Here is a 26844-nt window from a genome sequence, read left to right on the forward strand (position 1 = left end):
CTCATGGTCCAGTCATCACTGGATGAACTAGTACTTCATGCTCCACATATGGCTGGATGAACTAGTACTTCATGCTCCACATATGGCTGGATGAACGAGTACTTCATGTTCCACACATCACTGGATGAGCTAGTACTTCATGTTCCATCCGTTACTTGATGAACTAGTACTTCATGCTCCACATATGGCTGGATGAACTAGTACTTCATGCACCACACATCGCTGGATGAGCTAGTACTTCAGGCTCCATCCATCACTGGATGAACTAGTACTTCATGTTCCATCCGTTACTTGATGAACTAGTACTTCATGCTCCTTACATCCTTGGATGAGCTAGAATTTCATGCTCCTCTCAAAAGAGGATGAACTAGTACTTCATGCTCCAGTCATCACTGGATGAACTAGTACTTCATCCTCCACCCATCGCTGGATGAACTAATACTTCATGCTCCACACATCACTGGATGAACTAATACCTCATGCTCCAGTCATCACTGGATGAACTAGTACTTCATGCTCCAAACATTGCTGGATGAACTAGTACTTCATGCTCCTCCCATCAATGGATGAACTAGTACTTCATGTTCCTCCCATCACTGTATGAACTAGTACTTCATGCTTCACCCATCACTGGATGAACTAGTACTTCATGCTCCTCCCATCACTGGATGAGCTAGTACTTCATGCTCTATCCATCACTGGATGAACTAGTACTTCATGCTCCTCCCATCACTGGACGAGCTAGTACTTCATGCTCCACACGTCGCTGGATGAACTGGTACTTCATGCTCCACACATCACTGGATGAACTAGTACTTCATGTTCCTCCCATCACTGGATGAACTAGTACCTCATGTTCCACACATCACTGGATGAACTAGTACTTTATTCTCCAGTCATCACTGGATGAACTAGTACTTCATGCTTCTCCTATCACTGGATGAACTATTACCTCATGCTCCAGTCATGACTTGATGAACTAGTACTTCATGCTCCTCTCATCACTGGATGAGCTAGTACTTCATGCTCCACACATCACTGGATGAGCTAGTACTTCATGCTCCACACATCACTGGATGAGCTAGTACTTCAGGCTCCATCCATCACTGGATGAACTAGTACCTCATGTTCCTCCCATCACTGGATGAACTAGTACTTCAAGCTCCACACATCACTGGATGAGCTAGTACTTCAGGCTCCATCCATCACTGGATGAACTAATACGCCATGTTCCACACATCACTGGATGAACTAGTACTTTATTCTCCCGTCATCACTGGATGAACAAGTACTTCATGTTCCTCCCATCACTGGATGAACTAGTACCTCATGTTCCACACATCACTGGATGAACTAGTACTTTATTCTCCAGTCATCACTGGATGAACTAATACTTCATGCTTCTCCCATCACTGGATGAACTAGTACTTCATGCTGCACACATCACTGGATGAACTAATACTTCATGCTCCTCCCATCACTGGATGAACTGGTACTTCATGCTCTACAAATCACTGGATGAACTAATACTTCATGCTCCACCCATCACTGGATGAACTAGTACTTCATGCTCCTCCCATCACTGGATGAACTGGTACTTCATGCTCCACACATCCGTGGATGAGCTAGTACTTCATGCTTCACCCATCACTGGATGAACTAGTACTTTATGCTCCAGACATCACTGGATGAACTAGTACTTCATGCTCCAGACATCACTGGATGAACTAATACTTCATGCTCCAGTCATCACTGGATGAACTAATACTTCATGCTCCAGTCAACACTGGATGAACTAATACTTCATGCTCCACACATCACTGGATGAACTAGTATCTCATGCTGCAGTCATCACTGGATGAACTAGTACCTCATGTTCCTCCCATCACTGGATGAACTAGTACTTCAAGCTCCACACATCACTGGATGAGCTAGTACTTCAGGCTCCATCCATCACTGGATGAACTAATACGCCATGTTCCACACATCACTGGATGAACTAGTACTTTATTCTCCCGTCATCACTGGATGAACAAGTACTTCATGTTCCTCCCATCACTGGATGAACTAGTACCTCATGTTCCACACATCACTGGATGAACTAGTACTTTATTCTCCAGTCATGACTGGATGAACTAATACTTCATGCTTCTCCCATCACTGGATGAACTAGTACTTCATGCTGCACACATCACTGGATGAACTAGTACTTCATGCTCCTCCCATCACTGGATGAACTGGTACTTCATGCTCCACACATCCGTGGATGAGCTAGTACTTCATGCTTCACCCATCACTGGATGAACTAGTACTTTATGCTCCAGACATCACTGGATGAACTAGTACCTCATGCTCCACACATCTCTGGATGAACAAGTACTTCATGCTCTACAAATCACTGGATGAACTAGTACTTCATGCTCCACCCATCACTGGATGAACTAGTACTTCATGCTCCTCCCATCACTGGATGAACTGGTACTTCATGCTCCACACATCCGTGGATGAGCTAGTACTTCATGCTTCACCCATCACTGGATGAACTAGTACTTTATGCTCCAGACATCACTGGATGAACTAGTACTTCATGCTCCAGACATCACTGGATGAACTAATACTTCATGCTCCAGTCATCACTGGATGAACTAATACTTCATGCTCCAGTCATCACTGGATGAACTAGTACTTCATGTTCCTCCCATCACTGGATGAACTAATACTTCATGCTCCAGTCAACACTGGATGAACTAATACTTCATGCTCCACACATCACTGGATGAACTAGTATCTCATGCTGCACACATCACTGGATGAACTAGTACTTCATGCTCCACCCATCACTGGATGAACTAGTACTTCATGCTCCACCCATCACTGGATGAACTAGTACTTCATGCTCTTCTTATCACTGGATGAACTAGTACTTCATGCTCCACCCATCACTGGATGAACTAGTACTTCATGCTCCACCCATCACTGGATGAACTAGTATCTCATGCTCCAGTCATCACTGGATGAACTAGTACTTCATGCTCCAGTCATCACTGGATGAACTAGTACCTCAGGTTTAGCTTAATAGACACAGGCAACCCAGAGTACGCCACAGGCCTTTTACAAGTAAGCCTTAAGCTTTCTTACAACACGTTCCACTTAGAACATGAAACACTCATGTTCCTCTGCTGTTTTCATGGCCACTGAATAATGACAAATTTATTTGAATTATTTATTTGCTTGATGTTTTAGGCCATACTCAAGAATATTTCATTGTTTTCTGTGGCGGCCTGCATTATGGTGAAATCATACCCGACATAGGCCTTACACTTAACCAGGATCCAGGGCCGAGTGAAAGACAAGATCAAATGTTTTGCGTAATACTGTAGCATTATTGTGTTATTGATACTGTAACTATTGCAAATTTGAGCTGGTGAGGAAACCAAGGAACCTCATTTGCCAGGGCTCACTGAGCCTGAGTAAAGGACAAACTTTACATACAAAGAATAACATCACACCAAACTCTGATAATACAGAAAATGCCCATCATAGAGCAATATTTATTTATTGTCTCTCCTCTTCTGACGGTAACATACATGTAACCAGGTAGAAAAGTCGGGAAATCAAAACAATCCAACAGGGATTACAAAGGGAGATAACTCTCTGCACTCACAAACGTTCCATGCAATTGCCTACCATAAAGACAGCATTTGTCTTAATAGTACGTTTAATTTTAGAAAATAAAGAAAACTTAGCAATTCATGTTTCTGCCTGATTTTTCACTAATATCTGAAATCTAATTTCAAATTATGGTTTCAAGCAAAAAAAAAAATTGAAAACCTTAAGCTAACACTTAACATATAGGAAAGCAACTTAAAACTACATTCAAAGAATTTTTTCCAGTGGCAACTCAGGTTCAGCCTGGATTGATAGTTGTTTTCTTAAAGTATACAACAGCAGCATTACCCGTTTGCCTACACTCTGTCATCAGAAAGCCATGAACAAACCCCACAGCATGGGCCCGAATTGCTTTTGGCACGGAGCAGTCCCTCATTACTTTGCTTTTAAACCCTGAAGTGGAAGATTTTCTACCAATGCTTACAAAATTAATATTAGTTCATGACATAAATGTCTTAATCAGAGCCAGGCACACATAAAATACAAACACACAGTATGTCCGTGTATATGGATAATCTATTTTTCATTCCCATGCAACACTTGAGCAAATTATTATAGATTTTACCTTTCTTTGTTCTTGAGAAGTAACAGCTTCAATACATTCAGTGATGATAGCAATCCAAGGACAGTTCAAGTTTTTCCACAAGAAAATGTCCCCACCTGAATTTGGCTAAATAGAAGATACTTGCACACTTAGGAATTTTTTTTTTTTGGAAATTATATTATAATTTAAATTATTAAGTATTAGTTACGTGAGATAAAATAACTTCCATATTGAAATGGAAAAATTCAGTTAGCATTCAGTTAGAGAGTAGCACCTTTGTGGTTGCGAGGAAACTTATAACCACCAAAATTTTACATAATGAATTTTAATTAAAGTTTGAATTCTTTCTTATTCTTTATTGTGCTTTCTGATATTTGACTTATCAGACTGCTGTACTATTCATGGCAGGAAGAAACCAGACTGACCCAATTGAACAACTTGACGCAGGTACTTATCCAGTCTGTCAGTAGATGCAAAATAGATCTGTTAGGCTGAATTTCCTGCTTGGACCACTTATTCTGTAGCAGTCAGCTTGGAGGTGTGCCCGGAGCGTGCCCGGTGTGTGCCCGGAGTGTGCCTGGCGCGTGCCAATGCCGTTCTGTCAGTTACCTGGTAAACCTTAGCATTTAAACTCCCTAAGGTACCATGGAACAAGGAATATGGGGGTCAGGAAAACGATGAAAAAAAAAAAAGACAAATCTTTCTTCAGTTTTGAGGTGTATTTAAATTTCTTAACAACTCTTCTATTTTATGGATATTTTCTGTCAATGTTTAGAAATATTCAGAAATGATGTCATGGCCGAACACACTAGGAATCCGAAATGAGCTGGGAGTCCCCAATTCAATCCACCACGAAGTTGTTTTGACATCGATATCACCGCTGACGTCACCACAGGGGGCGACTTAATTTCTGGACTGACCGCTGGGGCCTTGGGACAACTGTGGTTTACAGCCATTTTTCTGGCTGAAGAAGTAAGCTGACCTAACAAGTTTTTTTTATATACTTTCACGTATACCCCTGTATTTTCCCACATCATGAACTCCACATTCTGGCATAAAAACCAAGCAGTTAATGTATCCTTTAGGCCACAGCCGAATTAGCCAGAGCCAACTTTGAGCGAGCGAATCTCATTCAGTCAGCTGTGGTGAGAACACCTCGCACAAATCAGTCAGGCGTGGCACCCTCTTATACATAGATTACTTACTTTTACTAAATCAATCTTTTTAACTCCCTAAATCAGAAATTGTCCTGTCTAAATCTATTTACATATTTGGTTTCCAAAGAATGGTTGAATAAGACTTTCTGAAATGTTTCTTTACCCAAAAAATCCAGCAAATTTCTGTCAACGTACAGGTACTTTAAACGAGCACAAACACAATTCCCTGAATTCACAAAAAATTCTGTCACTCCTGACAGATGTCAATCAAAGTCAATGAATATTCATCCATAAACATTCATGACTGAAACCATGGTGACAGACTTCCCTTTGATACCAAAGTTCCGCCCCCTTACAGGACAGAGGCACAAGCTTTAAGAGTTTCATTCTTCGCATACACTTGGTAATGTTACCAAGGCAACCAGATATCCATTTACAAATTTGTCATTTATTGAACAGTACAACACCCTCACAGTTATGAAGTCATATTTTCTTCTTTTTCCAAAACTTTTCTCGAGCAAAACAAGTGAACATTTTGACACATTTCACTTTTTCTTTCCTTGGAGACCAGCACCAGCATTGAATTTGAAGAAAATTATGTCCCCGTCTTCAACAATGTATTCTCTGCCCTTCTGTTTGTATTTTCCGGCCGCCTGCAGAACAAAGTTACCTTTTTGCAGTTTAAGTCAAATTTTGAGGGAAAACAAACAAAAGTATTTCTAAAAACAATATTATTTAAACTGATAAGCAGGTCCTTATAAAAACAGTGGTAAAGTCACCATCTTTTGTGGGAGGGGGGGGGGGGGGTGCGTGGAATCATGAGAACACATAATCTAGGGCCCAGTTTATCAAATTATGTTCAGTACTTCGTAACTCTCATTTATGACCTCATTTATGGTATTTGATAAGATTTTAACTCCAGAATATTTCACCTCTGTGACAGAGGCCAGTATTATAGTGGGAACCCCGGGGGAACCCATGGCAATCTGCAGGTTGCTGGGAGACCTTGCCGCGCACGACCAGAAAGGCAGCCAATACCAGCTGGTCTAGAACTCCTAGCCATGGCAATGCTGAGACAGTCCAGCACATTGTGCTATGCTAGCATGCCAACCACTAGGTTATTGTACTCTCAGGGTCAGGAAAACTGGCAGCGATGGCAATGCTGAGAGGGCCCAGGATCATTGTGCTATGCTAGCATGCCAACCACTAGGTCACTGAACTCTCAGGGTCAGGAAAACTGACAGAGATGGCAATGCTGAGACGGTCCAGGATCATTGTGCTATGCTAGCATGCCAACCACTAGGTCAATGAACTCTCAGGGTCAGGAAAACTGACAGCGATGGCAATGCTGAGACGGTCCAGGATCATTGTGCTATGCTAGCATGCCAACCACTAGGTCATTGTACTCTCAGGGTCAGGAACACTGACAGCGATGACAATGCTAAGACGGTCCAGGATCATTGTGCTATGCTAGCATGCCAACCACTAGGTCCCTGAACTCTCAGGGTCAGGAAAACTGACAGAGATGGCAATGCTGAGACGGTCCAGGATCATTGTGCTATGCTAGCATGCCAACCACTAGGTCAATGAACTCTCAGGGTCAGGAACACTGACAGCGATGGCAATGCTGAGACGGTCCAGGATCATTGTGCTATGCTAGCATGCCAACCACTAGGTCATTGTACTCTCAGGGTCAGGAACACTGACAGCGATGGCAATGCTAAGATGGTCCAGGATCATTGTGCTATGCTAGCATGCCAACCACTAGGTCCCTGAACTCTCAGGGTCAGGAAAACTGACAGCGATGGCAATGCTAAGATTTTTTTTTTTTTTTTTTTTTTTTTTTTTTTTGATTGGTGTTTTACGCCGTACTCAAGAATATTTCACTTATACGACGGCGGCCAGCATTATGGTGGGTGGAAACCGGGCAGAGCCCGGGGGAAACCCACGACCATCCGCAGGTTGCTGGCAGACCTTCCCATGTACGGCCGCAATGCTAAGACGGTCCAGGCTCATTGTGCTATGCTAGCATGCCAACCACTAGGTCATTGTACTCTCAGGGTCAGGAAAACTGACAGCGATGGCAATGCTGAGACGGTCCAGGCTCATTGTACTATGCTAGCATGCCAACCACTAGGTCATTGTACTCTCAGGGTCAGGAAAACTGACAGCGATGGCAATGCTGAGACGGTCCAGGATCATTGTGCTATGCTAGCATGCCAACCACTAGGTCACTGAACTCTCAGGGTCAGGAAAACTGACAGCGATGGCAATGCTGAGACGGTCCAGGATCATTGTGCTATGCTAGCATGCCAACCACTAGGTCAATGAACTCTCAGGGTCAGGAACACTGACAGCGATGGCAATGCTGAGACGGTCCAGGATCATTGTGCTATGCTAGCATGCCAACCACTAGGTCACTGAACTCTCAGGGTCAGGAAAACTGGCAGCGATGGCAATGCTGAGACGGTCCAGGATCATTGTGCTATGCTAGCATGCCAACCACTAGGTCACTGAACTCTCAGGGTCAGGAAAATTGACAGCGATGGCAATGCTGAGACGGTCCAGGATCATTGTGCTATGCTAGCATGCCAACCACTAGGTCCCTGAACTCTCAGGGTCAGGAAAACTGACAGTGATGGCAATGCTGAGACGGTCCAGGATCATTGTGCTATGCTAGCATGCCAACCACTAGGTCACTGAACTCTCAGGGTCAGGAAAACTGACAGCGATGGCAATGCTGAGAGGGTCCAGGCCCATTGTGCTATGCTAGCATGCCAACCACTAGGTCATTGTACTCTCAGGGTCAGGAAACTGGGCCACTTACTCTCAGTAATGGACTAAATTTTAAAATGGAATGAATTTACAAATCACTTATATGTATCCATAAATACGAATAGTATAATACAGTCAAATTTATCTGACGGTTTTCTCATTCAATTTTGGTAAAATTAGTTTTTTAATTTCGTAATACAAATGGGGGGATGGAGCAGGAAATCCTGGGGAGCCCACCTTGCAGGCAGCTTCTGAGCCTTGTTCCTTGAAGTCTTCGTAGGCCATGACTTCTGCCATGATGAATCCTTTCTCCATGTCAGTGTGAATCTTTCCTGCTGCCTGAGGTGCCTTAAACCCTTTCTGCAAAAGGTGATAATGTGGGAGTTAGTTTTGCTATTTAGGCAACTTTAGGAAAAGGTGATAATGTGGGAGTTAGTAATGCTATTTAGGCAACTTTAGGAGTGAGTGAGTGAGTGCTTGGGGTTTAACGTCGTACTCAACAATTTTTCAGTCATATGACGACGAGGCAACTTTAGGAAAAGGTGATAATGTGGGAGTTAGTAATGCTATTTAGGCAACTTTAGGAAAAGGTGATAATGTGGGAGTTCGTAATGCTGTTTTAGGCAACTTTGGGAAAAGGTGATAATGTGGGAGCTAGTAATGCTATTTAGGCAACTTTAGGAAAAAGTGATAATGCTGGGAGGTTTGTAATGTCATTTAAGGCACCTTTAGGAAAAGATGATGCGGAAAGTTTGTAATGTTATTTGAGGCACCTTTAGGAAAAGGTGATAATGTGGGAGCTAGTAATGCTATTTAGGCACCTTTAGGAAAAGGTGATAATGCGGGGAGGTTGTAATGCTAAACCTTTTCTGAAGAGGTGAAAATGAAGTTAATTCATTATTAAAGACAATTAAGGTATCCTTAATGTGATGTGAAGATATGAAAATGAAGTTGATTATTAAAGGCATCTTTATAAAAAAAAAAGGTGATAATGCTTGGGTTTTACTCAAGTCCTACTCCTCAATCTTTCAGTCATATGATGACGAGGAATCATATACTGTGTCTTCTAGTGGCTGGGTGAGTCCATGAACAGTTGAGCCTGTGAGGAAATTTAACTTTAACATGAGAAATCTTTCAAAAATAGCTCAAGGTCAGTAAAATTTAATTGAGGATGTAGCAGGAGGTACACTTCTACAGATGTAGACACAGCCGTCTTTGATCAGACTCACCTGTATAGTCCAAGCTTTAACTTCGTCTTTCCCACAGGTGAAAAAATACTGAAGCTGAAGAGCCTTGTATCCCGTCACAATTATTTTATCCAGGGCACTAAAATTATAAATGGATCAAATTTCATCCTTATTTACTGATTTAAATTGTTTGATTCATTTCACTAGAATAAAGGAATAGGGTTGACTTACTTATTTTAGATATTTGATCGCTGTTTGAAGTTTTGAGCGTCCGTGTTCCTAAACAGCACCGAGCTTAACGGACGAAATGCTGCTAATTACACATTCCTAGAGCTAAAAGTACTACAGCACACTGAAACTATCATATTTGAAGTCTATTTTATTCTGGTTTCCATAAATATGATTCAACATAGCATAATAGTGAGAAAAACCAGAGCAGCGACAACACTGTAATAGCTGGCAAATGGTCACACATAACCCGTGAAATACGGCCTCGTCAATTTACCTCAGTCAGGGTTTTATTCGAAATGTTCATATAAATGCATAAAAAGTAGCAAATTAAATACCCCCTAGCACCATGGCTTAAAGGGCAAGACAGTACCTGGCTAAAACAATTTCAATCAAAAGCAGGATACTCAACCTTTCTAAAAAGACTTTATTATTTTAATGAGATTTCACTGAAAAGCAAGCAGAACAAAATGACAATACTGCACAAATGGCTGGTGTGAATCGAGGCAACCATCTTGAGAATTTTATGCAATCAAACATGTGGCTATCAGGTCGCGTGACCTAAGCTTTGATATAGCCTTTACACATTCACTCCATCAAGTGACATATGATAACATAGTACCACTGCATACAACATCATTTTAAGACCGCTCAGAAATATTTATTGTGGTGTAATGAAACGGCCATTTCACAGGGCAATGTTGTGGGAGAGGTATGTAACATTTACAGACCACCACAGACGTGAAATCAGTAGATTTACAAACGGTGTAATATTCAACGACGCTATCACAAATTATGTCAGACAGCAGCATACGGTCTGGGCCCAAACCGCATTCATCTCCCCGGTAGACATTAGGCCTACTTAGACACGCTGTTCAAATTATACATGTACATTTTTTGTCGTTCACATCAGCATTTAGTCAGCATGCCGGTGCTACATAACAAATATCAGTGTCAGTGAAAAATTCATTAAGGATGCCGAAGGTTTATGGGAATGAGAAGACGGCATCTCACTGGACAATGCTTAAAATTAATTAAATCTTATGATACTATTTATTTCTCTGAATTTATGAGAATTAAAGAATTTAAATTTTGCTCTTTGTCTTTCTCGCATAAAAGGGATGTTTTTTTTCGTCACCTTGCGGTCAATAATGGAGACGTGTTGAAGCTGTGACAAGCCGAGGATGGTAGTCTTTCAGTGGGCATACCTCCTGTGATTGCAATTTACGAGTCCTCACTGGTCTAGAATTACCCACAATGCATTGCTGTCATCACATTTAATGTACAACAGTACTGACACAATGCAAAGGCACTTTATTGCCTGTGTTTGCTTTGTTTTCACCTCCATTATTCTAGTCTTAGTGACCAACGAGTGTGCTGATGACTGGCTTAAAGCAGCTATGACATTTTTTTCAATTATTTTTTTTCAAAATCACAAACCTTCACTAGGAACATGAAAAACCACAGGTATTTTAAGATTTATTAGACTGGAGTTTTACACCTTACTCAAGCAATATGGTGGGAGGAAACTGGACAAGTCCCGGGGGAAAGACACGACCATCCACTCGTTGATGGCAGACCTTCCCCCATACCAACAGAGAGGATACCAGCATGAAGGTATTTATTTATTTATTTATATATTTCACTTAAACAAAGATGGCCAACATTGTGGTCAGAAGAAACCGAGCAGGTTCCGGAGGGAATAAAGGTGTTTCAGCAAATATTAAGAATATTTTTCTTACATGACAATGGCTTCTGGCTTATCAGATAACTGATACTAAAAGTTGTAAAAGAGGATCCAGATTTATGAAGGAATTACATATTTAACAACCTTTACAGGTTCTCCTTGAAAAGAGCAAGTGTTGCCACGTTAAAGGTAGACAACTCTTACCTTGTTGCACCTTTCTCTTTGAGATAAGCTTCTCTCTCTGCTGGCTCCATGTGTTGTAATGTGAGCTCTAGTTCACCACTGAACGGGATGATAGCAGAGCCGTTGTCATGAGCGTCTATCCACTCCTTGATCTTCACTAACCTGATCAATGAAGGCAAAATCAGAGAACTTTTAAAACAAATGACTATAAAAAGTACTATAAAACAGAGAGTACATTTTACGGAAAAGTTAGATATGCCAAAAAATGAGAAAAAAAAACAATGCATTTTTGAGGCATATCTTACACTTTTTAATAACCCGTCTAATTTGTACATATATTCAATAATGACAAATATGCGGAGATGACAACACGGACGAAGAAAACAACAGAACCAGTAGTAAAGCACAATGGCTTTTGTTTTTAGGAAAAATTTGTTTTAAGAATAGAGATATTTTTGCACTTAATATGGGTAATCCTACTGTAAGCTGAAAGAGAATCTTATTTCAAACGCGATTTTCACAGTGCCACAAAGCTCAGACAACCTGTGTCGCATTCGAGTTACCAAAACATAGTAAAAATTTTGTGCAAGGATTTAGTACAATCAGTTTATAGATATAAAAAAAGCTTTATGCCACACCAATTTAAATGTTTACCAGCAGAAAAAATCATTTTTTTTCAGTTTCAGAGGAAAACTTGAAAATCATCTAATCTGTGGGAAATGTGTAATATCCCAACAATTTGTCCACGTATGTACAAGATCGATCAGAAAGGAAACTCATAAAAACTTCAATAATGGACAAAATAAAAAGGAGGAATTAAAGTTTTGTTTTATTTTTGGATTTTTTGTGTCAGCTTGTCCGTAAAACGCAAAATAAATGGCATTATTAGCGCTTCACAATGATGTTACTTGCTTTTGTAACAATGACCCCGATCTTTCCTACGACCCTGGCGACTTTTCCCACTTTAGTAACAGGCAAAACATATTTTTAAACACGCAACAAAACATGAGGAAATTGTATTTACGTGGTAGGTACACCTATACGATAGAGAAAAAACCTTCCCAGAAGTCATCGGCTATTCAACCATGCTCACCATTTGTTTTTCTTTCGGATGTAGTCTTTTTCGGACAAGTTGATAAGATATATCACAGGTTTAGCTGATAAAAACAGGTGCTGGTTAAGAATTTCAATCTGAAATGGAAGAAGAGAATACACAAATGAGTTTTCTTATTTAGTGGTTCTTTCATCTGATGCTACATTAAAAACATTTTCAGTTACAAAATGGCCGTCTATAATACCATAACACTCTGCGCTACTCTTCACGAACAGAGTAAATACAACACTGCTTCCGAAATACAAAGATCGTAGTTGTGGAAATTAAAGCCAGTTATCAGTTTGACTGTGCATCATAAGGTAGACAAACAAAAGCGCAGGGCAATTTATCACCGTCAAGACAATGTCTATGTTACAACTTTGCAGACTTTGTGAGGCCTGGATACAGTCCGTTTAGGTGTATTTATTTTTTCGACATGAAGTTAGCCCCATTAACTCGGTAAGGTCAGCACCGATGTCATTTGTGAAAATTTGCAACCATTAACAGAAAATATGCATATAACTGAGGGGTGATAAGGAGAGAAAAAAATGCCTCAAAGTCCTAATTTTTAATAAAATTGTTTTGATTTATTTATATGTGTATTTGAGAGTAAGTCAGCATGAGCTGGACATGAACTCACAGCGCCCCCTTGGTGAGAGGCTCCTGGGTGACTGTGGCGCTAACCACTTCAGTCACAGAGGCCCCCAAAATTGTCTTGATACACATAAACTTTCTCCATTTTTCGTAAAACTATAATCTTTGTTTTGAGAGTTCCTTTTCCAGTATTCTCTAAAATGTGTGAAATTTGCTGGGTTGTGTATGACTACTGAGGGTTACAATGCTTCAAAATGCAAATAATGTGTTATTTATCAACCCCAAGACTCGAGTGAGTGAGTGAGTGAGTGATTGAGGTTAACGTACTTAACAATTTTCAGTCATATGACGATGAAGGAATCCTTAGAATGTGTGTAATGTGCCTCCTTGTTGTAGGACGGATTTCCACCAGTCTTTTACCTAGTCCTTCCACTATCCCCTTCAAGCTGAACCCCAAGCGAGGACTTCTTCCTTTAAGGTGGTAGGTGTGGCTCGAGCCAGGATTGACCCTGGATCTAATGCTCCCATAGCGGACGCTCTATCACATCTTACATATGGTGCAAATCTTACCTCCTTCGGGTCCCATACTGCATGGCGGACTGGCTTTTTCTCTTCTGACAACAATGCTCTAACTTTACCTAAAACATCCTACAAAAATAACATAATAAAATAAAAAATAAATTCACCCAACATACATAAAAAGTAGAAGCGGCTGCTGGTTTACTCTGTAAAGTTGACAAATACATCCACTCCATGATACGACTCATTTTCCATTCACATGTATTCACCAAGAAGTGCACATAATTCTACAATGTTACAATGTATCAGTTTCTATGGCAACGTCCTCATGATGAGCTGGGAAATGAACAGGAGATGTCAATCAGTTGAGATCAAGGTCCTGCTGCCTGGCATTTGACAGGTCCCCAATGACTAGAGAATTTCTTACATATTCTGGTTTCTTCTTCTTGTCGCCTCCCCTAGCGACCGCCCTCTCTAAACCATCCCACTGCTTGTTGATGTACTCCAGGTCCTTTAACATTAGTTCATCATTAATGATCTCCAAATCACGCACAGGATCCACGTCCCCTTCAACGTGAACAATGTCATCATCCTCAAACGCTCCTGAAACATCAACAACAAACAATGTGAACAACGTCGTCATCCTCAAACGCTTCTGAAACATCAACAACAAACAACGTGAACAATGTCGTCATCCTCAAACGCTCCTGAAACATCAACAACAAACAACGTGAACAATGTCGTCATCCTCAAACGCTCCTGAAACATCAACAACAAACAACGTGAACAATGTCGTCATCCTCAAACGCTCCTGAAACATCAACAACAAACAACGTGAACAACGTCATCATCCTCAAACGCTCCTGAAACATCAACAACAAACAATGTGAACAACGTCGTCATCCTCAAACGCTCCTAAAAGATCAACAACAAACAACGTGAACAATGTCGTCATCTGCCATGACTTTAAGCACTGAGTGAGTGAGTGAGTGCGTGCTTGGGGTTTAACACTGAACTTAACAATTTTTCAATTATATGACGACGAAGGAATCCTTAGAATGCATGTAATGTGCCTCCTTGTTGCAGCACGGATTTCCACCACTCTTTTATCTAGTGCTGCCTCACTGAGACTCCTTACTGAAGGCGAGTAAACTGACCAGCCCGAGCCATTTTACTGATATGGGTCAACCATTCGTTGCACTATTCCCTTCACCCTGAACGCCAAGCGAGGAAGCTGCAACTTCCTCTTTTAAGGTATTAGGTGTGACTCGACCCAGGATTGACCTTGGATCTACCACTCCCCAAGCCGACGCTCTACCAACAGTGTTAGCAGGGCCGGTTTTAAGCACTGTGGGCTTACGTCTCAGGTATATTGTCAAGAGCTCAAGGCAGTTAGTTTTGATGGTGTGATATCAGAATGTCAGTCTCCACTCAATAATTTGGATAGGTTGTTAACTAAAAATTTTTTCTGTACAATTCTTATGCGGAGAAATACCACTTTTTAAGTTTGCAGTCTACGTACTTGTCACATGGAACAGAGCATCACAGGCGCTGATGTTGGACAAAAATGCATTTCCGAGTCCCTTTCCTTCATGAGCTCCTTTCACCAAACCAGCGATGTCAACCACATTCAGAAATGCGGGCACTTTGCTAAAAAATTGTAGAGCGAGTAAATAAACTTCTATTACACTAAGATGATGAATAATACAACATTTGTCTGTGGAAATATAATAAAGAAGACAGCCAAAAAAGCGTTGATAATTCAGTCCAATATAACATACCATACTATGAACAATCATTTAGGAATCACATGACAATTTGAGAATGTAAGTCAAAAATGGAAAAAATGCCTCTGTCCAAATTAAGGGGAAATAATCCAAACAGTAAAACATTGTGAATAATAAAAGTTACAAGTCAGCAGATTACTTAAAATCCATACACACAACAATTGAATTGAGTCAAGGACAAAAAATGTGTCGCCATAATAAACGAGGGGAGATAATCCTACGCAAGCCAATATACAATTACATATGATTATTAATCTTTATTAGATGGCTGCAATTTATACTGATATAATGAAATTAATGGTCATTCAAAACTTTAGTGTTAACTCAGAGTCTTGTTAAAACATAAATGTTCGTTCATATACATAACTTTCCACACTTCGCTTCAACACTAAGACAAAAACAACCTGGATGTTTACCATGTGGACTAAAGGGAGACAATTCGAAAAATCTGAAAAGCCTGTTAAAAGGTATAACAATCATTCAAATGAGATCAACAAGTACATGTACTGCGTGTACATGACAGCTAGTCAGTATTATTTTAAAAATCATAGAAAAAAAACAGAAAATACTTACATTGACGACAGTGATTACAAACGTACCTTAAAGGTTTGTGGAATTCACACAAAAAGTCAAACCGTTCATCTGGTACAGGAACTCTGCCTGTATGACAAGTTCAATAAAATAATATTTTAACAGAGTGCATAAGTTACAAATCTTTATCACATTTTCGTGCAACATGTTTGTTAAGTTTTTCACAAGTTGTCAAATGGTCGTCACATTTGGGGTGAAAGGGTCACAAATTGTCACAGAAATGTATATCTCTCTCTATTAAAAAAAAACTGTCTTTCTCATGGAAATTATTCTTTTTGTACGGTATTACACTGTAACACAATTTAATCAGTAAATCCAAAAAATCAACTGCATATCTGTGCTTCCAACTACTTTGCCTTGAGATGCATTCTGTCTTGTCTCAATTTAAACTGCTGTAAATTCACCTAAAGAAGCATTTCTCAAATGACACATTTTGCTTGATTCTGGTTAACAGATCCATCTTATAGGGACTATGAAGAGGCTTCCTTGTAAATTTAAATTAATTTCTTATCAGAACAATCTTAGTGTCCGCCTCAGAAGTATCATTTATAGGTTTTTATGTTCTTCTGAAAGTTTATTTTAATATTCCAAATATTAGGCGAAATACAGTAATTAATCTTCATTAAGAGTCATACATTTTTATCTTCAGACTCAGAGCACTTACTTTCATTGGGATCAATTGTACAAAAAGGGAAGTTTTCAGCAGCTGCTGTCATGGTTTTTGTCAGCACGTTGAAAAAAGTACTTTTCCTGAAAGTTAAAATGAAACCTACATGTATACACGATATAACAGCCTCAAGTCTGGAGGATTTGTCACGTACCTGGTATCCTCCACCCACACACCTGACAGCCTAAACACAACCAATAACAGCCTTAAGTCTGGAGGATTTGTCACATACCTGGTATCCTCCACCCACACACCTGACAGCCTAAACACAACCAGTAACAGCCTCAAGTCTGGAGGATTTGTCACGTACCTGGTATCCTCCACCCACACACCTGACAGCCTAAACACAACCAGTAACAGCCTCAAGTCTGGAGGATTTGTCACATACCTGGTATCCTCCACTCACAAACCTGACAGCCTAAACACGACCAGTAACAGCCTCAAGTCTGGAGGATTTGTCACATACCTGGTATCCTCCACTCACAAACCTGACAGCCTAAACACGACCAATAACAGTCTCAAGTCTGGAGGATTTGTCACGTACCTGGTATCCTCCACCCACACACCTGACAGCCTAAACACGACCAGTAACAGCCTCAAGTCTGGAGGATTTGTCACATACCTGGTATCCCCCACCCACACACCTGACAGCCTAAACACGACCAATAACAGCCTCAAGTCTGGAGGATTTGTTACGTACCTGGTATCCTCCACCCACACACCTGACAGCCTAAACACAACCAATAACAGTCTCAAGTTTGGAGGATTTGTCACGTACCTGGTATCCTCCACCCACAAACCTGACAGCCTAAACACGACCAATAACAGCCTCAAGTCTGGAGGATTTGTCACGTACCTGGTATTCTCCACCCACACACCTGACAGCCTAAACACGACCAGTAACAGCCTCAAGTCTGGAGGATTTGTCACGTACCTGGTATCCTCCACCCACAAACCTGACAGCCTAAACACAACCAGTAACAGCCTCAAGTCTGGAGGATTTGTCACATACCTGGTATCCCCCACCCACAAACCTGACAGCCTAAACACGACCAATAACAGTCTCAAGTCTGGAGGATTTGTCACGTACCTGGTACCTCCACCCACAGCCTCAACTCGACCAGTAACAGCCTCAAGTCTGGAGGATTTGTCACGTACCTGGTATCCTCCACCCACAAACCTGACAGCCTAAAGATTACCAGTAACAGCCTCAAGTCTGGAGGATTTGTCACGTACCTGGTATCCTCCACCCACAGCCTAAACACGACCAGTAACAGTCTCAAGTCTGGAGGATTTGTCACATACCTGGTATCCCCCACCCACAAACCTGACAGCCTAAACACGACCAATAACAGTCTCAAGTCTGGAGGATTTGTCACATACCTGGTATCCTCCACCCACAGCCTAAACACGACCCGTAACAGCCTCAAGTCTGGAGGATTTGTCACGTATCTGGTATCCTCCACCCAAACACCTGACAGCCTAAACACGACCAATAACAGCCTCAAGTCTGGAGGATTTGTCACGTACCTGGTATCCCCCACCCACACACCTGACAGCCTAAACATGACCAGTAACAGCCTCAAGTCTGGATGATTTGTCACGTACCTGGTATCCTCCACCCACAAACCTGACAGCCATCAATTAAGAAAACAATCTTGAGTACAGTTTTAAACGCTAATCAAACTAAAAAACTTTGTATAAAACTGAACATATTAAACAAGGGATCGTGGTGAAGGAACTGGGAGGATCATGAGAAGTTCTAGTAATTATCATTACTTGCTAAGTACCGTATCATATTAATAGCAAGTGTATGCGGCCGCCACCACCACCACCCTCCACCCCCCACCCCCCACCCCCCAACGTGCCCAACCTCACATCACCTTATATTCTCCTTGATGCGTTGTCAAGTTTCTGCAATTCCCTGCGACGAGTAATACGATGAAATTCCTATACAAATGGTTTTATCAAACACAGAAATATTTACCCAACATTTGGCAATCCCACAATGCCCACTTTTAGATTTGTTCCAATTCGTCCAATCAGTGGTGGGCGTTGATTTGCCTCTGCTCCCTTCTTCTTTGGCGGCATAATTTATGAGTCTGAAACCAAAAACGGGAAGCTTAAAGCAAAATTGCCATAAAAAAAATAAAAATTCATTCGGCTATCGTATCTTACTCTTATTATCTTATCTACAGTTCTTTCAAATTAAAGTACGTCTGCACTATCTGGGACGGGAATTTTCAAGTTGAGGGTGCTGTTGAGTGACGTCAACTGACAATCTTTTCAAAATGAACATCTGGCAAGGCCCATTGACTAACTTAAGTGTCAACCTAGTCTTTACAACTGCCGTTTGATGTACGTCTTTCGGTGTGTGCAAGAAATAATTAATTAACGAATACGAAATAGCGGGGCGCGAAAATAAGATATGGCAATTTCCTTGCTATGGAATGTCTGATCTTAAACATATTGTTGTTGTTGTATGAAGTAAATGTCAATGGAACCGGCTTCTATCATCGCTTGAAACAGAAGTCAGCAACACATTTTACAAACAGGAATTCACCGTTGATTCGTCTTAAGGTAATCTTTGCACGCGTGGTCTCTGTCCAAATCGCTGTCTCACTTCATCCAAAATGTTCTCAGCTTGAAAAAACTTTCAACACAGTCTAAACTATTGCATGAAACGTGGGTAACACACCGGAAGCAGCAACCATCCACGCCATCTTGTGTACGTGTTGGAGTAACACAAAAGGGAGGAAATATATGTATTAGTTTTGTCAATCTGAGTTATTTCCCCTATATCACGAAAACCTAAGCAAACTACATTCTCGTCGGTTTAAACTCGAAATGTTTTTTTTTGCCTCTTGCTTTGACTTCATAGTTCCCGGATAACGAAGCGATCTTAAACTTAAGTTAAAATTTCCGATCACTCTGAAATTGCTATTTCTTATGTAACAAAGTACAAATTATGCTTAACAACATAAGTCCTGTGAAGGTCATGCTAAAAACTTCAGCGAAAATAACGGAAAGGAACACAACAAGTTTAATGACTGAAATTTTGACTCAAGTCTAAGATCGCTTTGGACCAGGGTGTCATCCGTACATACGGTGTTTATTTTGTTACAATGAACATCGACGGGCACCTGCACAGTTCACCAAATCATCATGGTATTTTTTATTAAAGAACTAAAGAGCAGCCGAGAAGTCCTCACCTGATAAACACTCAGAGAATTCGTCACATTGTTACCGTGTACCGTAGTACCCATTTGTCAGTAAGACCCGGCTCGGGTTTGAACTCCGACTCTCTGCCATGTAACACGTAGCAACGTGGTGATGGTTTTGTAAATCAACATTTCTACATAACATTGTATTAATATCGAATTGGCCAGATGTCCCAAATGACCAACGCAGGACGTACTGTGTTCTAATCCCGCATACATACAAATAGCTTAATTATCAAAAAACCCAGCTCAGGCTGGCTTCCTCTCCGGCCGTACGTGGGAAGGTCTTTCAGCAACCTGCGGATGGTCGTGGGTTTTCACCTTGCTCTGCCCGGTTTCCTCTTACCATAATGCTGGTCGTTGTCGTGTAAGTGAAATATTCTTGAGTAGGGCGTAAAAGACCAATCAAATAAATAAATAAATAAATTATCAGAAAACTAGTAATTAGTCGCTTGGCCCAAATGGGGCCGATTTTGATTTATTTATTTGATTGGTGTTTTACGCCGTACTCAAGAATATTTCACTTACAGAACCCGGGATAAGCCCAAGACGATCCGCAGGTTGCTGCATGCATTAATTGTTTTTTTGACTTAAATTTTCGCTTTGGGGAGTCAGCCACAGCTTTATGCAAAAACAAGGGCATCATGACATAGCATCGTGAGTATAAATTTATATATATGACCTAAAATTACTCGCAACTAACCATGCAAGTAACCAACCAACAAGTCAACCAACCAACCAGTCAACCAGCCAACCAGCCAAGCAGTGAACCAGTCAACCAGCCTACCTCCCAGCCTGTCAACCAGTCAGCCAGCCAACCAATAAGATAACCAATCAGCCAACCAACCAGTCAACCACTCAACCAGCCAACCAGTCAGATAACCAATCAGCCAACCAACTCTGTGCGGTTCTCTTTACCTGAACCCCGCCATATAAATACAATATTTTCGAGAACATGGAGGGCACATGAAGCAACAGACTCAAATGGACCCAAATATTATTATTTGTTAACATTGAATTTTGTATTTAGAGGAATTTCTCTTTCAGTTTTTCGATTTCCCCAAAATGGCATTACAAAATCATTTTATCTCTTTATTCTATAAGTCATTAATAATTTCTAACATTCTTAGCATTCCAATGTAGGCAAATGTAAATCTCGGTCAAGTAAACCTCAATCAATTCGCACGTGAATGCATTCGCGAGCGAATACATCTATTAGCGCAATTCCGATTTGCAAAAAAAAAAAAAAAAATTACGGAAATTTAGTATATGTTGGAATGTCACTGTAAAGAGGCCTGAAAGGCTATAGATGTTTTTCAAAACCCTTTTTGTGTCAAAAGTGTATCAGAAGTAACTTGGTTTTGAGCAAATTTACATAATTTATGTACCGGTACATGTTGATCCGTAATGATACTCCATACCACGCACTTAGCCTGTATATAACTAGATCCTTTCAGATTTGAAAGGAAACTGATGCCTTTTGATTGGTTAATGAAGTGAAAAAGGGTTGAAAGCTGCGGAGACATACTTATCTTGTAAAGGTATGAAGCGATTTCCAGGGTACAAAGTGTGCTAAATAGTTGTGGTTAACAAGGTGAAGTAAAATATCTACCTTGCCTTTTGGCGTGCAAATTTATGCACGGCGTTCAGTGCATTATCGAGTGGTGTTGGACTGTATTGAATCATATATATCTATATATTCATATATTTGTGTGTAGGTATCTCATGGTATGTTTACATACCCATGTTATTGTCCACTCTGCGTTACTAATGGCGTCACTAATGTTATATGCTAATCCTTTACTCCCATCAAACCATGTAAAGCTTTAGAATTATATGCACAATACGTATAGCTTTGACTATATTCAGTTGTATTTGATACATTTGAAAGGTGAAGTAATATTCCTTTTTTTAACTTTTTTTCTGGTGCGGCCGTGGAAACATTTTTTAACCAGATTTACCTATTTATTTGATTGGTGTTTTTGATTGATGTTTCACACAGGTGTCATGTATGTTTCATTGTCATTACTTCGACCTTGTTCTATGACATGGCTCAAAATTATTTCTGAGGAAAATAATGACCACAGCTCTGATAAAAATAAAGGGCACATTTTTAGAATAATGCCGTGCGCTAGAAATCTTGGTTATGCCTTCGTGTGTGCACGATCTTTGTAATGATGTCGTGTGCACAAGATCCTTGTTATGATATCGTGTATACAAGGTCTTCGTTATGATGTCATGTGCGCGAAATGTTTGTCAGCTGTCATGCGAACGAGATCTTCGTTATGATGCCATTTACATGAGACCTTCATTATGATGTCGTATGCACTAAATCTTGTGTATGATGTCATGTTCTCGAGGTCTTCGTTATGATGTGTGGCCACAAGATATTGGTCAGGTTATGCTCTCGATACAAAATTCTGTACTACGGTAAGTCATTTATCTTCTATGCCCATGCAGCATAATTTTTTTAAATCCTGAAAGTTATTTCTTTTTCCCTTTTTTTTCATTTCTTTTTTGTTATTTCTTTTTCGGTTTTTGTCTGTAGCCTAAAACACATTACAAACCTTTATGAGATGTTCACAAAAACTCAAGAAAGGTACGGGTGGTCTCTAGCCATAGAATGACATTATCTCTTCAACGCCTTTTTCTGTCTGTAGATACATGCCATATGTTGACAAAGGCATGTACGAGAGTATACCAGCAACGGCTGATAAAGTTTTATACATGTCTGACTAAACTGAAATAGATTATTTTCTTTATTGTTAAGCATACTTAACCAATAGGCCAATAAATCTTGTGGAATTTTCAAAATGTTGACAGAATGGTTAATGTATGGTTATTAATTCTAAGGTGAATATAGCTTCGAATGCTTTGGGCATTGTGTTTTTGAAAGTCATGTGTTTTTGAATGGATGTGGAGAATTAATACGTTGAATAAATGAATGATTTCACGCAGTATAACGCCATTTATTAAACAGTTTATTGGGTAATATATCACTGTAAAATTTGAAAATTTACACATTTTGAGGTAAATTTATTTATTTGGTTGGTGAATAGAGTCTACGACTATCCTTCGTCAGGTACCGGACAAATCTCAAAAATAATTCCTAACAACCAAAACAGCGAGAACTGGAGCCAACGCTTTAATGATCGGTATAGTGGATTCTAACCCTTTCTCCACGTCGGGAAAGTAAAACATTCAGCTCCGCGTGAAACACGTATAAGATAAATAAATAAATTTCCTCACTGAGTGCGCTTCCTATAATGATGAAAGCGAACTAAAACCCCTAAAAGAGCATAGACAAATGATATACCTCCATGAAAACGCTGTTTGGAGATTCATTAACCAGTTCCCTTTAAGAACGTCTAATGGACAGCGTGTAAGATCCGCATATATTCATCTTACGAATAACCGAAGGCTGTATAGTTGATAAAAAAATATTCACTTTCACTTTCGGTTTTCAAGTGATATACACATTCGTATGGCTGCATGTAGTTTACACGTTATACCCATTCATTTGATATTCTTCAGTACGGCGTAAAACACCAGTGAAGTAAATAAATGAAAATAACCATTTGTATTTCCAACTAAGGGTGGATTGTCGCCGAATGGTTGATACTTGTTTTTCGGTCGTTCTGACTACAGGTGAGGAAGCAAGCTAGCATGAGCTGGACTTGAACTCACAGCGATCGCATCGGCCATGGAAACCCACATTCAACCTATAAGTTAGACTTAGGGCTTTCATCTGTGCCCCACAAGTTGGGGAGTTCGTCAGTTACTTGCCAAAAGGCGGTGACTCGTCCACTTCTGGTACTGACCGCCGTCATATAGGCCTAGACGTGAAACATTCTACAGAATACAGATATAAACCCTATGTAAATAATCAAGTACCGTTAGGCCTGTATTAATTTACAGATCTGCTGTGGTTCTTGGTGTCGTGTATCAGCTATCACAGAGCCGAGAGAAACTAGGTCACATGACTATCACGTGACTGTTATGATGTAATGTACGAGTTGCGCATTAAACAGCTGTCTTTGTGTCAGTCGGCTGCGTGGTTCAGAACTCGAAGCTGTGGTGTGTTTGTCTGAGATTTAATTCTGATAAGTTACTCGAATAATGAAATACGAGAGCAACGCAACACTTGGTTTCAATTGAAAACGATAATCTGAAAGAACGAAGCGAATCTCAGACTGAATGACATCTGAAACTGGCGCATGATCTTTATTACTGATGTCAACTGAATCCTTTTATACGGTGACCACATGCAGACGAAAATAGCTTTATCGAAATGATTTGGCATGTGTGTCCTGAAATAGTTTTAAGAAATTTGAATAGTCGGTGATGAGTCTGTAGCGCGTGAGGCTTGTCAGTAGAGACGCAGTTAAACTGCAGAAGAAAGTGATATAATTTAAAACGAAAAAGGCTGAATTAAAGCACGTAAAAGTCAATGAAGGGAAAATGGCGCGCGTGCCTCTTTGGCAACACGAGCGGCTGCGACGACGAGGGCGTGCTTTGTGGAATTTGTTCGGATTTGTACCTCCTTTGACATTTAGGAGAATTTCCTAATCTCGTCTCGAGCCCACGCGCTTCAGACGGGAAGACGTCTTGTCGTTTGCTTTTCTTAAATCCCTCTCGCCGGTGTAAGAAGCAAATGCTAGGAAATGAAGGCTGAAAAGCAAACTTTGACTTTCCCGAGCTAAATAGGCCGGCTGGAACACCCGCTGCTAGGTGTGTGTCTGGGAGTCGATTAGCCACGCCCCTAGCAACACCCATCCCGTCTGTTCACGTCTGACGAGAACAACGCACGGGTCAAGGGTCAGTTCCGTCAGCATCTGATTGACAAATTCATGACTTTGTTTATTGTTGTGATAAAAAAAAAAAAAAGAAAATCCGGCCTATAGAACATGATTAAGTTTTTTCTCTGTTTTTACACTCCTATTCATCGGGCATATAATAAATGAGGTTAAGCTTTTCACATTTTCCCTCCCCGCTCCCAAGAGATTGGCCACTGTAAATGCAAATGTAAGCTGGTGTAATATACTCTGCTCTGTAACATGTTCAAACTGTGCAGACCCTCACGTATAAGCCCAGCTGATCACCCCCTATATGTGATGCAAGTGTTTTATGAGCTTACATACCTAGCAGACCATCCTGTCGGTTGTATTTGTTGAGCTGAATAAAACGTTGTTTGTTGCAAATCGTGTATTTTCACGAAAACTTCTTTTTAATAAAACTAGGGACTATCTGGAATGTAGCAAAATATAATGTACATATACTGTGTAAGTGAACTAGGGACAATATGGGATGTAGCTGAATATACTGTATATATACTGTATAAGTGAACTAGGGAAAATATGGAAAGTAGCTGAACACACTGTATATATACTGTATAAGTGAACTAGGGACAATATGGAATGTAGCTGAATATACTGTATATATACTGTATAAGTGAACTAGGGACTATATGGAAAGTACCTGAATATACTGTATATATACTGTATAAGTGACTGTATAAGTGAACTAGGGACTATATGGAATGTAACTGAATATACTGTATAAGTGAACTAGAAAAGCCTTCAATAGCCTCTGCATACGGATGTACCTTTTGAAATCGTATGTAAAATTACAGTTATTTAAATTTTATCACAGAAATCTTTTTCACAATCTATTAAATGTTGTGATTTAATGAATACCTGTAACCATTAAAAAAAAACTTTTTTCGTATAAATGCATAATGTTTTATGAAAAGATTTTAAATGCTTTACTTCACGTGACAGACATAGTATATATAAAAAGAGACGAATATAAGGTTTGTTCACATAAGCTAAATGCGTAATAATACTGTTCTTCAGAGGATTATATCTGCAATGTTAACACTCAAATTGTGTGTGCAGCAGGAGTGAAACAGAACACTGGTATTGTACTGAATAAAACCTTTACAGAGGACAATTGAAAAGAGGCCATATTTCACTGGTAATGGGAAGGTCTGCAGCAACCTGCTGAATGGTCGTGAATTTTGTCGACGTGACGCTTATATTCACTGGGTCCGGCCCGATTTCCTCCCACCATAATGCTGGCCGCCTTCGTATGAGGGAAATATTCTTGAATATGGCGTAAAACAGCATTCAAATAAATAAATATTTCACCGCTTGGAAGTACTTCAACTATTGCACTATCGTCGTGACCACACCGGTTGCCTAATGGTTACAGCGTCCACCTCGAAGTCGGGAGGCGTGGGATGAAACCCGGGTTAGGTCAAACCAAAGACTTTAAAAATGGTACTTGCTGCGTTCAGCTCCGAGAAGTTATGCCCGGTGTCAGTATAATGTGAGGTGAGGGGTATCAATGTCTGACGTCTTCGGCGTGATACTTCAGTGACGGCAGCACTTTTGCGACATGGGCTCGCCCTGCCACATGAAGACACAGTAAATGTACACACACCTAATGACTTCTCGTCGTTATATGACTGAAAAAATGTTAATTACGACGTAAAACTCCAAGCGTTCATACACACTTTCGTCGCTGCCCTGGTTTCACTCTATCAGATGTGGTTAAGTCTTTCTACATTTTGGAAGATACGATAACCAGCTTACGTACGTTACATGTCAGCATTAGTGTCACGATATACATGTACACATGTACAAAGACTATATATACAGAATGTACTGGTCGAACCCGCGCACTTCTGCACCTACTAACCCACAGCACTATTTGGTGGTAGGCCTATACAATATAGAGGCTTTTGTGTGTGGGTCACGCGGTTAAAAGGAAAAGACAACACCCTATATGTACGTTTTCAAGCGATTTCGTTAAAAGGATGTCGATTCAAAATTCCAACAACTGAAAAAAGACATTCCGGTTTTACAGCTATGATGTATATATATATATATATATATATATATATATATATATATATATATATATATATATATATATATA

At 40.3% G+C, this 26844-nt stretch overlaps 1 protein-coding gene across 1 annotated transcript; it reads right to left on the bottom strand.

Annotated features, from left to right (window-relative positions):
• Window positions 1–3566: 3566 nt before the first annotated feature.
• Window positions 3567–19375, bottom strand: LOC135464563 (obg-like ATPase 1). Its single transcript, XM_064741989.1, has 12 exons — window positions 19245–19375; window positions 18669–18783; window positions 16679–16764; window positions 16023–16083; window positions 15159–15286; window positions 14064–14239; window positions 13688–13765; window positions 12524–12621; window positions 11452–11592; window positions 9375–9471; window positions 8383–8505; window positions 3567–6023 (listed from the first exon to the last, which is right to left on the bottom strand). Exons 2-12 carry the CDS (start codon window positions 18770–18772, stop codon window positions 5916–5918), a joined length of 1200 nt encoding a protein of 399 aa, XP_064598059.1. The 5' UTR covers window positions 18773–18783; window positions 19245–19375; the 3' UTR covers window positions 3567–5915.
• Between the last annotated feature and the right edge of the window lie 7469 nt (window positions 19376–26844).

The sequence above is a fragment of the Liolophura sinensis genome, chromosome 4 (genome assembly GCF_032854445.1).
Source record: "Liolophura sinensis isolate JHLJ2023 chromosome 4, CUHK_Ljap_v2, whole genome shotgun sequence".
Taxonomy (NCBI): Eukaryota; Metazoa; Mollusca; class Polyplacophora; order Chitonida; family Chitonidae; genus Liolophura; species Liolophura sinensis.

What these genes read in the sequence shown, in the direction of transcription:
- LOC135464563 (XM_064741989.1), bottom strand. Translation starts at nt 18,772, where the DNA reads ATGCCGCCAAAGAAGAAGGGAGCAGAGGCAAATCAACGCCCACCACTG. An exon ending in ATCCGAAAGAAAAACAAATG is followed by an intron (nt 11,593 to 12,523) that starts GTGAGCATGGTT and finishes TTCATTGATCAG; the next exon opens with GTTAGTGAAGATCAAGGAGT. An exon ending in TTAAAGCTTGGACTATACAG is followed by an intron (nt 8,506 to 9,374) that starts GTGAGTCTGATC and finishes CACCTTTTGCAG; the next exon opens with AAAGGGTTTAAGGCACCTCA.